Genomic DNA, 14,940 nt, shown 5'->3' with positions numbered 1-14,940 from the left:
GCGCGGGCCGTAACCGCCCAGCTTCCGCGATTTGCCTCCTGGGGGGCCCATCCATCTTGGTTCTCACATTACAGAGTTACTGGGGCATGGGCGGAGTGTGTAGGGCGCAAGGCTGGGTTTTTGTAGAAGTGCACGCAAATTGTGGTGAAATCACGGGTGCGTAGGAGGAGTCTCGGTCGGCGTGAACGTCTTCATTCTGTTATGTCCCTTTGAGAGTCCTGAGAAGATCGTCACAGGTTTATTTTGTCGATGCAGAGAGGAAGTGTCCTGTCTTTCCACATTGTGACTGCGTAGTGGTAATTATAACGATGCGAAACCGTGATCATAATTTGGCTGTGTGCGCGATGGTCGGGCCCACAGGCAGCTAAGCGCGGGGGTGTGTGTAAGAAAGAGCTCCGCAGCCTGTGCCACCGGAGAGATGTCCGCTGAAAGCCCTCCAAAATAAAAGCGCGGCGAGGAAGAAAATGCTAATGACCCCCTTTAAACGGCTACCCCCCACCCCAATATCCTGTGATACGAAAACAAGTAACACAATGCAAACACAAGCAGAGGTCTGTGTTACAGCACTGTGTGGGGGGTTGGGGGGGGGGAGTAGTGTGCAGCCCCTTTACCCGTGGAAAGGCACACCGGGAGGGGGGGGGCACGATGGGGGTGAAGGGGGGAACTCATAGACCATGGCTAAAACCAGAGAACTGGGAATGTTTTGTTTTTGTCAGGTTTTTTTTTTTTGTTTTGTGTTGTGTTATTGTTATTTTGCTTGAAGCCCACCCGCCGGTTTCCTGGTCCTCACATCCGCGAACCTCTCTCCTGCAGGATCTGCAAAGAGGCGAGAGAAGGAGAAACTGGGTCTGATGTTTCCGGGGGGGGGGGGGGGGGCGTCTCCTGATAGCCACTGGGTTTTCAATGTGCTCCATGTCTACATTTTTCGGGATGTGACTGAAATCACTCACCTTGGCCTTCTCGGTGGGCTCGATGACGATGCCATTGGTCGAGTTGTTCAGCTCCCGTGAGACGACGCATAGAAACTCGGCCTGGTCCTCGTTGCCATAGTTGTAAGAGGAACCGATGCTTATCAGCTGCAGGGCAAGGTGAGAAGGAGAAGAGATGTTACTGGGAGCTTGTCTCTCGAAGGAAAGATATTACCTTTGAGTTCTTCATTTTATTCTATATTTAAAAATAAAATAACTAAATAAATTATATATATATATTTTTTATTTTTTTTTTTTTTTTTTTAATGTTATTATTCTATTCTATATTATTCAACTTACTTGCTGCATTACGTTTTAGGAATCAGATAGTCAAGTAGAAATTTTCAGGTAGCTATTGTGTTGAGTCTAGAACATATTGTACGTAATAACCGGGTGCATTGCATTGACATTTCACTGCATATATGTATGGTAGTATGTACATGTCTGTGACGAATAAGCCTCTTGAATCTTAAAGGGTTGCGTTAGCCGGGGTTTGCGAAAAATCACATCAAAGATCTAAGTAGTTGTACCACTATTAAAGCAGGTGGGGCCATGTCACAAAAAAATACATTCAAATACAAAAGACGTTTATAGTTTTTTTCTTTGTTTTTGTCTGTTGTTATTTTTTCCTTCACTAAGTTGATTGAAAGAGAATACGAGGTCTCAAATTTGCCAAATGTTCTCGGAACTTTCCCGACTATAGACACCCCGATTCAAGCACACCAGAAACACAGAGCATGAAGCTGTATCTGAAACCACTGAGGCCTTTTAGATTATGTTGAAATTTCCTCACTAGAGGATGTCACAAGAGAAGATACATTGCTATCAATGCCAAAATCCTGAAAAAGTAGCGATTACTAGTTTTCAGTTGGTGAGAAAGTGAATGAGACCATTTGTGTGATATTCAACACTACTTTACTTAAAAAGGGGTTAGTTAACCAAGGATATTTGGTTATGCAACTATTTAAAGGCTATTGTAGCGGTTAATTGTTGTTTTTTTACATAACTTAATGCAAGCACAACACAACTTTGTTTACTGTTCATTGTTAAACACTTGAATTCTATTGTTTGTGATGCTCACATAATGATTATAATAAAAGGTGTGTATGCTGGTAAGTACGTGGAATTCATGTTTTAAGGCTTCGTAACAGGTTGGGTATCAAGAATTGTGGCATTTCACTGGCATTGATATTGACTACCGAGTTTTGGGTATCGAGACATCCCTATAACCCCACCTGCTCAAACTTCCAGCCGTCCGACATGGTTGAGACCATCTGTGTGAGCTCCTCCTCCTGGCACTGCAGTACCCGGTACACATGCTTCACAGGCCCCTGACACAATACAGACACACAGAATATTACTCAGGAACCACACTAAAATTCATCACAGTGACATGGACGAGTGCATAAACATGTGGTCGTTTGTTTTTCACCCGGCTGCAGTTGTACACGCTACTATCCTGAGCACATTTGGGGTAATAGTGTGTACAACTGAAGTTCCCGAGAGAGGAGCGACCCATGCGCTCCACAACCCACTGATATGGTTCAACTGATTTGTTTTCCATACAGATACCTGAGACGTGCGGTTCTCGTTGTCCCTTATCCTCTCTTTAACCAGCCTCACAAGTGAAGCTATGTTGTAAAATTCTGCTTCCTCAAGAACACCTGGCACGAAGGACATGGCACAAAAACAGCTCAATCACCTCATTGTTTGCAGACAGTGACACTTTAAACGGCAAGTTAACAATATTTTTCCCCATCCTTTAGTTGTTGCTTTTTTTTTTTTCCAATGTTTAAGCACCGTTCGGCGTGGTGGCTCAGTGGTGAGCACTGCTGCATGACAGCCAGAATGTTTGAGGTTCATGGCTGAAGACGTTTGTTTACCTTCCTCCGCCAGGTTCTTATCCATGATCAACTTCCCATGCCGGAGGTAATTGAGAATGGGGCCAAAGTACGTGGGGTCCCTGTCAATCAGGTAGGCTCCCAGCTCATCCTGGAAGAAAAACAAAAAGAAATTGGGAGGAGCAGGGAGAGGTTTGCACACTGAAAGACCACATGAAAGACATCAATGGAAATATTTTAAAATAGAGCTCTTACAATGAATACATTATTGCCTGACTGTAATATAAATATAAATATATATATATATATTTTTATAGTTAGGATTCAACACACTTTGTTTTGATTAACATACCAAGGGACTTTTGAAACCAATGTTAGAGATGTTGCAACAGACGATGGGAATTACTCAGTTTTCATCAGTCAGGAAAATGAAGTGTCTAGCCGCATTTTTTAATTTCCGATGTTCAATCAGTCAGTAAATGGCTCCACGGAAATAAAGTAGACGTATTAATAACACATTTATAGTGAAATAAAAAGAACAAAGGAAGATAACTAGATAGTTCATGGAATTATTTGAATGGTTATCAATTGTTAACTAAAATGTTATAATCGTGAAATAAAATGGCTCCTAATATTAACTATTTCAGACGACAGTCTTGTATATGTATTTATCAGTTATCATAATTTAAGTCCTATAAAAAATAGCATTAGTATCAATGTAGTAAGCCCGTGCCCACTTTGTCGGAGTCCAGATCGGGGTCCTCTTGACACAGTCGGTACAGGAACGACTTGGGGTCCCTGCACAGCGTCTGCTTGGTGGTGATGAAGCAGGTTCCGCCGACGTTGAGCCGAACCCAGCGGGAGCCCTGCTTTTCCGCCGGTTCTGACGGGGAGCTCGGGTTGCTCCGCACCGGGAACCCCGGGAACGCCGATCGGCCGCTGTTGCCCGACACGCCGCAAGGACCGGGCAGGTTGTTGTTGCTGCGCGGAGGGACCGCGAGCGTCGGCGACGCCAGCCGCGCGGAGCCCCGGACCTCGCGGAGGTGCTCCGGCTGCTCCACGGTACCGGCGGTGCCGCTCGGCTCCGCGACGTGCGGTTCAGCCATGTTTCCCCTTCGTGTCAAACGAACCACACGGTCTACTGCGAGCGATAACAAACACAACACGGGCAACGCTAACGACGGGTTAATGGCACCGATCGCATCGTACGCATCCCTTCCCTGCGCTCAAATCGCTCATTCTTATTTATTCAAACGTTAATCAGAGACACGGGCAATGCTTCCGGGTTGTAACGTCACGTGACTACTGTTTACTTCCGCCGTGTCGGCCTCTTTCAAGATAAGAGTTGATTGTCGCCGCTTCAGAGGCATGTTATCGTTTGTTTCCGCCGTGTCGCCCGGTTTCAAATTAAGAGTCCGTTCCAGCGACAGTAGATGTAGATAGGGGTACGGAGTGAATTCTGTGTCACAATTCACAAATACATATAATATAACTAATACAAATACAAATGAAAGAAGACGAATAAATGTTGCAATTCACACATCTACGGACCCAATAATAATCATCCAAAGGATCATACCTTATTACATTATCTTTGTTGTCGAAGGAATCATATATTAATGTTGTTGTTGTTGTTGTTGTTGTTGTTGTGTTATTTGTGAATGGAGGGATGTATCTATGATTCTGTGTTTTTATTTTTTATATTTTTCCAATAAAAATCTTAATACAGATTTGTGGATTGTGGATCTTTTGCCCACGTGTAATTGTATTTATTTATTCGTGAGACACTTTTCTTCCATACAATTCCCTCTCTAATCCCTTAGGGGGCAGCATAGTTACATTGCCGCGTCAAACCCGCTCTGAACCAATAAGCAGAATTAGAAACGCTGCGCGCCACAGCTTGTTGTGGCTCCGGCGGCAGGTAACGTCCTCCGACGCCGCAGTCAATGGAACTAATTGCATTTGTTTTTCGCTCACATAGCCCTTCCGTTTATGTTACAAATAAGTTAGCCGAACCTGTTAAACACGTTGCTTTGTTCTTTGCTACTATCAGCTTGCATATTAGCCAAAGTTAGCTAAACTCAGCGTCATCTCCATCTGATGCAGGAGTAGAAAATGTTGTCCAGTAACGTTAAAGTAACGTTAAATTAGCCATACTTGATTGGTAACCTCTTGGAAATTAGAAAGCAAACGTTTTTTATGTGATAATCTTTAAAATGTTTTCTCTAAATAAAACCTCTTATTGAAACCCTGTGTATTCCAATTGTCATACAGCCGTAACGTAATGACGTGCCATAACGTGACGTAATCATGTGACGTAATAGAGTAATGTAATGTCATTTTTGTCGCTGTCCTCGCAGCTGATCGAGCCATGAGTGAGTTCAGGATCCACCACGATGTCAACGAGCTGCTCAGCCTGCTCCATGTGCGGGGAGGCGATGGAGCTGAGGGCTATATTGACCTGCTGCAAAAGCACAGGACTCCATACGTTACCACCACAGTTTCCGCTCACAGCGCCAAGGTGGGGAGTGATGGCTGTTTGTCTGCTTCCCCCAGTTGAGCTAAAGGCCAGAAATCCCCGAAGCAAACTCCTGTTGTGTGACTGTGCCGGAGGGAGAATGATACCGATGTCTGATTTCTGTGTGTAACCCTGTGTGACTCTTATCTATACTGTTCCGTAGAAGCAATGAAGAAACGGATGAAGAAAAAGTCGAATCTGGTGTTGTTTTATGGTTGTTCCCTGCTGACTGATTGTTGTCACTTACAGGTCAAAATAGCGGAATTCTCTAAAACCCCTGAAGACTTCTTGAGGAAGTACGATGAGCTCAAGTCCAAAAATGTACGCAACGTAGATCCTCTGGTCTATCTGCTGTCCAAGCTCAGCGAGGACAAAGAGGTATTCGATTCAAGGCTCGTAATTGATTGTTCCACGTTTCAAAAGATAAGAGTTTTTGTTGACAAAAATACGTCCTATGAGAAGCCAAATCAGACTTATCACATATGAAAGACAAACAATTACAATTTCTGACTTTATGGCACATAAAAGAAGGTTAGGCATTTGTAATTAACACAATTGTTTTTGTGACAATTATGGAGATTCAATCATGTACTAATGACACAAACAGATGGTTGAAGTTTATGCTGTTTACTAAAATGAATTGATCGTACTGGTGCTCTGTACTGACCGATGGTAATAATTTAGGATTCAGTATTGCTCTCGGTTGTGGAAAAGCGTTAACAGTACATTTATAAATGCACATCTTTTTTTCTTTTTTTTTTCTCCAGACACTCCAGTGTCTTCACCAGAATGCCAAGGAGCGAGCAGAGTCTTCCACCAACACGGCTTCCACTTCCACCAGCTACACGCTTCCCTCGACCAGCACCAAGATGTCCATGCAGGAGCTGGACGAGCTACGCAAGAAGCTGGGCAACGTGACAGCCAGCTCCAATGTTCCCCAGGTTGGCATTCAGCACTTTGGGGCAGTGGCTCTAGAACATGGATAAAATTGTGGGAAAGCACAAAAGGAGATGCATATCTAACTGATACAGATGAATAAGCCTGTGTGGATTTATAGGGTTGAAATGGACAATACCTGGAATCTATTGTTCTGTTGTTTTAAGTTGGTAGTGCAGCCAGCAGTACCAGCTATAAAATAGGGTAGCAGTATCCGAACGTTCATGCATCGCCGATACGCCAAGGTTCTATAACTTCCAGTTGGGTGGGGGAAAGTTTGTTGAGTAAGACGCTTTGTGACATCATCATCCAATTCGTTATACAGTATATGTGCAGGTTGTGGCTCCATTCGCATTGTGCGAGCTGCGTAGCGTAGACTCATCTCTCCGTAGTGGCTTTTTGGTTGATATTTTATCTCTTTTGCTCTTTTTGTAAATTAAGGCATTCTGTTCATAGTGTCCCTCGTTACTTTGCGGGATTCAAGGAAGTAACAAGATACAAACTGTAGGAGTCAATGATGCGTTTCTTGGACTCTAAGTGAATCCGAAAACTAGGACCCGGAAAAGTATTAACGATCACAGAAAGTCGTCACTTTATCATTGTTGCCCCACATGGCATCAAGCTGTCACCCTTCGGTCACTACGTCATCACTGCCTGACACGGCACCAACTGTCACTGAGAGTGCAGCTCTAGTTCCACAGACAACACGGTGAGCCATAACAATGAGAAGGTCTGGTTTACAGGCAAACATGGACGTTTGTTTTCAAGGCAGGAGGGTTGCACTGTGTAGATCGCATAGTGGCTGCTCCGCCAGAAGAGCAACCAGGAGACAACGCACTGGGGGGAAACTGTAATATGTACCATAAATGACTAATCTGGAACCCGTTTATTGCTGCCTACAGTTATATTTTATATAATTTTTGATATTTTGCTCATAATTATGCAAGCTTTCATGAGATATTTACACCCAAGAAATTTTTAAAAACAAAAAATCTGGATATTATGACCAAACAGATAAAGTCATGTCTAAAACAACTAGATTAGTCGATGAAGTTTAGGAAATTGCACTATTTTACTTTAACATGGCCTTTAAAACCAGAAGAGTATCACATTCAACCATCACAATATTATGATAACCAAAATCCCAGACGATATCTAATCTCGATATCCCAATATCATATCGATCTATAGCCCTATTTCAGAGGATGGCGTACTAACCCCTTAGAGCCCAAATGCAACCACCTCATTTGTTAATTTTCCCCCAGTCTGCTGAAGTCACTCGGAAGATGCTTCGGGACCGGCACAACAAGAAGAACCCCACCCAACCCAACCCTGTGTTTCCCAGCTGGGTGTACGACCGTCCTGCCCTCATAGGGGACTTCATGACCGGCACTACCACTGTGGTGGAGCCAGTGGCGACCCCAGTGGTGGCCATCGGTAGGCTTTGCTATGTGCCATGTCTGTACCAGTTCTTGGAATTCCTGAACAATTTATAGTGTTTAAAAACCTGCTATTATCGGAAAATAATCAACCTTATTATATAATCAAAGTGTCTTAACCTCTAAAAGTCTGCTTCATTTTTACAACACAATTATTGCGTTACTCTTGTTGGTGGCATTGTGGTGATGTCAGTGATGTTTCTGCTCAGGCACCATGCCTCTGGCTGCTCAGGAGCAGTCCCTAGTGGAGGACCTGCTGTTTGTGTTGATCGGAGGTGATGGCAGAGACATCACAGCCCAGCCGGTGCTTGGGCGGCAAAACCGCTCTTTCATCGTCGACCCAACTCTAGACATGTCCATCAAGGAGCTGGTCAACCGGATACTGCCAGTCGCGTCCTACTACTCCACCATAACACGGTGTGTTGACTGCCCGCAAAGAATCCAGGACCTGTATTTGCTGTATTACGAGTTGAATATTGTTAGGGAAACAATAGAGCTTGATAGTCTCTGACAATTCATAGTTGTTGTTGGGTGTGGTAAATTAGGGACAAGTCTGACTGGAATAGTTTTTGTTTTTTTTCTTCTGTTTTATTGATGCCCATAATGATTTCAAGATTTTCCCCGCAGCTTCACTGAGGAGAAGTCGTCTTTTGAGTACGGTCAGGTGAACCACGCCCTGACTGCAGCAATGAGAACCCTGATGAAGGAGTACCTGATCCTGGTGACTCAGCTAGAGCACCTCCACCGACAGGGCCTGCTGTCCCTGCAGAAGCTCTGGTTCTACATCCAGCCCATCATGAGGACCATGGAGATACTGGCCTCAATTGGTAACAAAATAATTATATATTTTTTACTTTTATTTATTATTTCTGTGTCCCGTGATAGCACCTACACAACAGTGTTCATGAATATTGCTTATTTGAAAGGTTGCTTATTTATTTAATTTCAAGGAATCCTGGGATTGAGAACTCAAGATTTTGGAATATTATTTAATCTTTTTATTTTATTTTTAATAATAACAATAATAAATATTGCTGCAGGCAGCAGTACACAGATTCCATTATTGACACCAATTCAGCATCAGTTTGTGTTGTTGCTCGTCTTTACATCAGCATCGCGTCTAAAACGAGTTTCAATTTTGCGAGTTTCCACTGAACGCAACATGTGCTGATGAAATGATGCGGTGACGTGAGTTTTCCGAGTCGTGGTGACAAGCAGAATTACTAATACAAGCTGATACACTTGTAGCGTGTTATTACTTTATCCTAAAAATGAGAAGGTGGCTGTCTCCTACCTGTAGTCCACAGAGGCCTGCCTCACGGTGTCTCTGTGGAAGGAAATCACTCCGTGCGGAAATTCCCAACAACACAGTTCCATTGAAATGGCATAAACACTGCATGTCCCTCAGAGAGATTTCATCGACTTTATAAACCTTTTGGACTAAAATAAAACACACGATTCAGACCCGTAAGCAAGTGAACTCCATGTGTGAGGACACAAACATGGAATATGGTTTGGACTACAGTTTGTGTGTTACGGCTGACTAGAATGACGCTGATGATATATATATATATATATATATATATATATATATATATATATATATATATATATATATATATATATATATATATATATATATATATATATATATATATATATATATAGACACACACACGCCTAATTAATATATATGGAATTTCCTAAGTTAGCTTATAGACAATTAATTTATAAAACTTGGTGTGCACATCCTGTTTGATTGCCAGCAGCTAGCTTTATCTCAGCCCCTTAATGCGCTGCAGCCTCCTCGGTGGATAAAGGAGACTGTATGGGTGGTTCGACGCTCAGCCTGCTCCACGACCGAACCTTCAATTACACTGGTGACAGCCAGGCCCAGGAGTTGTGCCTCTACCTCACCAAAGCAGCCAGCGTTCCATACTTTGAAATACTAGAGAAGTGGATCTACAGAGGCATCATTAAGGACCCATACAGGTAGGGTTTTGTACTGTGTTTGAGGGGAAGCATAACTGTGACAGTCAAACTGATCATGAGACAGTTTTTATTTTTTATTTTTTTGGTTTCCTCATCTTGAAAATGGCCATGCTCATAATTGATTGATAAAAAGTAATTATTCAAGTTGTCCACTAGAGGGAGCAAGCGATGTTAAAATGTTTATTGGCATCATCAGGTTAATTACATTACATTATGCCATTTAGCATACGATTTTGTCCAAAGCGAGGTGTTACATATAGGTATATTTAGAGAGGAATATAGGTTTATACATAGTATGTATGATATATTGTATTGATTTATATACATATCACACTGCAATATGCAGATACAGTGTAGGTATCTACACTGTATCTATACACTGGTACATTTGAAGTAAAAATCCTCTCAAAAGTTCCTGGGGAAATAAAAAAAAACCAAAAAAAAAAAAAAACCTTCAAACTTGAAAATACACATTTAAGCAACTATGTCTGTATTGATGTAATTGTCATTTTCGTACTCAGTGAGTTCATGGTGGAAGAGCATGAGCTGCAGAAAGAGAAGATTCAGGAGGATTACAACGACAAGTACTGGGATCAGCGGTACACCATTGTGCAGCATCGAATTCCGTCCTATCTACAGAAAATGGCTGATAAAATTTTAAGCACAGGTAAATTGGTGACGGTTGAAGACTACAGAAGAAGAAAACCCTAGTCTTGTTTTTTTTTATGTGTGATTTAAACTTGATTGTTCAATAGGGAAATACCTCAACGTGGTGCGAGAATGTGGCCGTGACGTGACCTGTCCAGACGCTAAGGAGGTCCTCTACACACTGAAGGAGCGCGCCTACGTGGAGCATATAGAGAAGGCCTACAACTACGCCAGCAAGGTCCTCCTTGACTTCCTCATGGAGGAGAAGGAGTTGGTTTCACGTCTCCGGTAATTTGAAAATATGTTATATTTGTATTATGTATTATGTCTTATATGTATAATGTACATTTGTTATACTACAGATGTCTTGAGTGTTTTTATTTTTATTTTCCCAGGTCGATCAAACACTACTTTTTGATGGACAAAGGGGATTTCTTCGTCCACTTCATGGACCTGACGGAGGAGGAGTTGAAAAAACCGGTGGACGACATTGTGCCTCCCCGACTGGAGGCCCTGCTGGAGCTGGCGCTGAGGATGAGCACGGCCAACACGGACCCCTTCAAAGATGACCTCAAGGTAGGATTAGGGTGCATACCATGTCCTGTTTCAAACGGTATGAATGTGATTAGATCCATTAAAGGAAAAGAAAAGAAAAAAAAATCACTGGCATTTGGCATATCGATTTTCTCAATGGTGCCATCTGATGTTCAAGATCGAGAACTACAGACCCAGACGCAATGGCCTTAGAGATCAAAATACACCAGGAGAGTTGTACCAGTCTAGATGACCGGGTCGAGATGTTTCAAAATATTGAAACAGAGGAAACCTACAATTTTAGAAGGACGTAACACAGGAGGAGGAGAGGGGAAGAGGGAAGGCGGCTTTTGTCAATGGTTTGGAAAAACGGGAATATTGACAAACCATAGTGCTACACATTTTTTTATCCACTTTCTCATCTTTCTTATTCTGCATCAACACCCTTGATGTATTTAGCTTGAAAGTCCGAGCTCATATTTCCTGCGGAATGACTAAGGCCTTGTTAATGCCTCATAATGGCTTCTCCTGCCTCTGTTTTCCACAGATCGATCTGATGCCCCATGATGTCATCACCCAGCTGCTGCGGGTTCTGGCCATCGAGACCAAGCAGGAGAAGGCCCTCATCAACGCTGAGCAGACAGATGTGGCCCTCAGTGGCCTGGAAGCCTTCTCCTTTGACTACATTGTCAAGTGGCCGCTCTCACTCATCATCAACAGGTTATTTGTTGTTATTTACAATTATTATTTTTTTTATACCTAGAATTATATTTCCTCCATTTACAATCCTCTTTTAAGCATGAATTTAATATAATCTCAATTAGAGCTGCCAATGTCACGTAGTGAGAATCATTTTTCATCTTGGATTAACAGTAATGATGATGACTTTGTAATGTCTATATTTGAACCAATCCATTTATTTATATTTGACTCTTATCAATTGGACGGAAGTCAATGATCAAAATGGTCAATACAAAAAGAACGAGCTTTTAAAAAAATCACTCAATCCTTTTTAGATGTAGTATTGGATGTGATTTGGGAATACTACATTTTTTATTACTAGGATTTTGCCCCATTTTGTAACATATTATTTGCCAATTGGTATTAAGTACAATCAGTCTGTGTAGATACCACAAATATACCCCCGAGAAGAAGTCCTGCTACAAAACATTTACAGAGAGTTGAATCCCAAGAATAGTCGAACCAAAAAAAGCATGTCTCACTTCTTCAGCAAAGTTGTTTTTTAATTGATCTTAAGGTTGGATTTAACCTTAGAACAAACAGAATAAAACCAGGACAATGTGTGCCTTGATTAATATTTTGGCTCATGGACAGTTTTGACTGTTTTAACGGGACGCTAATCTTTGTTTACCTAGGAAAGCCCTGACCAGATACCAGATGCTTTTCAGACACATATTCTACTGCAAACACGTGGAGAGGCTGCTGTGCAACGTCTGGATCGCCAATAAAGACGCCAGGCAGTACTCTCTCCACTCTGCCAAATGGTACGTCCTCTCACCAACAGCCAGATTTTATTTTATGTTTAGAGGCGATGGAACTGACAAAAAGGCAAGCTTTAAGAGGTTATTTGTCAGCTGGCTGAACTGGAGGTGGCAGAGTTTGGGATGTTGAGATTTTCATTGGGAGTGACAAGGATGGACCAGGATTAAGAATGAGCACATTAGAGGGACAGCTCAGGTGGGACAGTTGGGTGAAAAAGTGACAAAGGCGAGATTGAGATGGTTTGGACACGTGTGTAGGAGAGATGAGAGTTACATTGGGAGAAGGATGCTGAGGATGGAGCGGCCCGGCAAGAGGAAAAGAGGAAGGCCAATGAGAAGGTTTATGGATGTGGGGAGGGAGGACATGCAGGCGGAGGGTATTGGAGGCAGATGAGCTGCTGTGGCGACCCCTAACGGGAGCAGCCCAAAAAAGAAGAAGATAGTGAGCTACCCTAACACCCCCCCCCCCCACACACACACACACACCTAACACACACACACACACACACACACACACCTCTCTCCCCCTACAGGTTTGCGGTGGCGTTCGCCCTCCGACAGCGCATGCTGAACTTTGTGCAGAACATCCAGTACTACATGATGTTTGAGGTGATGGAGCCCACCTGGCACATCATGGAGAACAACCTGAAATCTGTGAGTGAGCCAGACCCGCTTGTTTGGGCCGGGCCGACGGGGAAGAACTTGTTATAAGTGAATGATATGTAAATACATATGACAAAACTTAATTTACTTAAGTCTTAAATCCTTAAATACTTAAATCCCGTCTGCAACTTGCCTCATCAAGGCCCCCACCCCATTACGCCTTAAATTGAGTGGGTTTGTCAATGCGTCACGTTAACGCACATTCCTCATTCCTCTGGACTTTATCCGTGAACATTGCACGCACTGTTACAGGTTAGGTTAAGACCTGAAACTTATCGCAATTCAAAGCGATATCGGAGTGTTGTTTATTTTTTAATGAATGTCCCCTGCAGCCTTGGACGTATTGTGGCTGCGCTACTGTTTTAGACCGTTTGCGAAAGGCATCAGGAATTAGAAGCAGCTGAAAATGGATTGATTGTTGGCTGGTTTGTTTGTTAAAGTTCTGTTTTTCCATTCCTCCTCTGACCCAGGCGTCCAACATCGACGACGTGCTGTGTCACCACACCAGCTTCCTGGACAACTGCCTGAAAGACTGCATGCTCACCAACCCCGAGCTCCTCAAGATCTTCTCCCGCCTCATGTCCGAGTGCATCATGTACACCAACTGCATGCAGGTGGAGGTTTGCCGTCGGTCAGATGAAGTCATTCGTGTGTCTCTGTGGGGGGTTTTCATATGACAGCACACCACTAGTCATTTGCAGTATTTCTATAATCATACGAGTTCTCTCTCTCTCTCTCTCTCTCTCTCTCTCTCTCTCTCTCTCTCTCTCTCTCTCTCTCTCTCTCTCTCATATATATGTCGTAGCGCTTCACCCAGAGCATCCGCTTGGACCGTCTCTCCCTGGAGCACGCCACCATGAGCGAACGTGCCGAGGAGACTGAAAGAAAGAAGCTGACCACCAAGGTACCCCGTCGATCCGGACTTTTTTTCGCGGTAACACGACTCAAAGAAGGGCACATTTCGCCGAGAGAAACTGTGAACGTAAATTTGGGAACTAGTTTTTCCGTTAACCGGGGAGACATTGTGGTGTCAGCTACGCAGCACTGTCACTGTGTCGAGGACGATCCATTCTGGTTAGATGTTTTTGATCAATGGATAAAGTCCCAGCCCCGATCAGAGACCTGCAATTGTTTGAGGGGGAAAAAATGGAGCACCCATAAAAACTAGATTTTACTTGACTTGATTTTAATAATAACGTTTATGTTTGAAATGCGGTTATGTCATTCTTGCCCTTTCCATGTATATAACAATGTCCCGACACACAACATCGAGACTAGAGGGGTGACAAAATACAGGTTGATATGCTAATTTCCAGAACAAAAATAAACAAATAAGAATGCAATTTACTTGCATGTATTATTGTTCCACCACGATATGCTGGAATCATTTGCTCATGTGCTCGCGTCACTGTGAAGAACAGCTCTAGATTTGTAGCGCGTGGTGTAGCCTTCATTTCTGTCCCCTTACCCCCCCTTTTTTTTTTTTAATTTATTCCCCTATCCTGCGCGCCGCAGTTTCTGGCCGAGCACGTGGACGCGCTCCAGTCGGATGCCAGCTTTGAGGCGGCGATCATCAAGTTCGACAGCAACTTCAGCACGCTCCTGCTGGACCTGCTGGACAAGCTGAGCATCTACAGCACCAACGACTGCGAGCACAGCATGATCAACATCATCTATAGGTACGCCGCCGCTTCAGACGCACGCCGCGGCGAAAACACCCGACGCAGGTGGTTCACTGCGGCGAACGGAGATGCTAACGCACTGATGCTAACGGAGATGCTAACGCACTGTCTCGGTCTCCGCAGGCTGGACTTCAACGGGTTCTACACCGAGCGCCTTGAGAGGATGGCCATAGAGAGGAGCCAAAAAGCGGCAGCGTAGCATTTTGTTTTTGTTTGA

The 14,940-nt window shown here is 43.4% G+C and overlaps 2 protein-coding genes across 2 annotated transcripts in view; one reads left to right on the top strand and one right to left on the bottom strand.

Moving 5' to 3' along the window:
* Positions 1-426: 426 nt before the first annotated feature.
* Positions 427-3,915, bottom strand: kctd2 (potassium channel tetramerization domain containing 2; the record flags this gene model as incomplete). The annotated part of the gene is made up of 6 exons (XM_080021757.1): positions 427-816; positions 951-1,076; positions 2,204-2,299; positions 2,541-2,632; positions 2,852-2,960; positions 3,547-3,915. 6 exons carry the CDS (start codon positions 3,913-3,915, stop codon positions 787-789), a joined length of 822 nt encoding a protein of 273 aa, XP_079877883.1. The 3' UTR covers positions 427-786.
* Positions 3,916-4,706: 791 nt separating this feature from the next.
* Positions 4,707-14,940, top strand: part of tubgcp2 (tubulin gamma complex component 2) — a 10,656-nt gene continuing 422 nt past the window's right edge. The window contains exons 1-18 of the mRNA XM_080021049.1: positions 4,707-4,730; positions 5,170-5,330; positions 5,577-5,705; positions 6,095-6,268; positions 7,529-7,700; positions 7,912-8,119; positions 8,330-8,529; positions 9,505-9,694; positions 10,216-10,361; positions 10,450-10,630; positions 10,738-10,918; positions 11,424-11,596; positions 12,253-12,381; positions 12,912-13,032; positions 13,512-13,655; positions 13,847-13,945; positions 14,557-14,720; positions 14,847-14,940. The exon at positions 14,847-14,940 is cut by the window's right edge and continues 422 nt beyond it. Coding sequence (XP_079877175.1) covers positions 5,181-5,330; positions 5,577-5,705; positions 6,095-6,268; positions 7,529-7,700; positions 7,912-8,119; positions 8,330-8,529; positions 9,505-9,694; positions 10,216-10,361; positions 10,450-10,630; positions 10,738-10,918; positions 11,424-11,596; positions 12,253-12,381; positions 12,912-13,032; positions 13,512-13,655; positions 13,847-13,945; positions 14,557-14,720; positions 14,847-14,922 — 2,637 coding nt within the window. The 5' untranslated portion in view covers positions 4,707-4,730; positions 5,170-5,180 and the 3' untranslated portion in view covers positions 14,923-14,940. The remainder of the gene's footprint in view (positions 4,731-5,169; positions 5,331-5,576; positions 5,706-6,094; positions 6,269-7,528; positions 7,701-7,911; positions 8,120-8,329; positions 8,530-9,504; positions 9,695-10,215; positions 10,362-10,449; positions 10,631-10,737; positions 10,919-11,423; positions 11,597-12,252; positions 12,382-12,911; positions 13,033-13,511; positions 13,656-13,846; positions 13,946-14,556; positions 14,721-14,846) is intronic.

Source organism: Zeus faber (genome assembly GCF_960531495.2).
Source record: "Zeus faber genome assembly, chromosome: 20".
In the NCBI taxonomy this organism is placed as follows: domain Eukaryota; kingdom Metazoa; phylum Chordata; class Actinopteri; order Zeiformes; family Zeidae; genus Zeus; species Zeus faber.
Note: the sequence above shows the minus strand (reverse complement) of the source record. Positions and strands in the feature narration are given on the sequence as shown.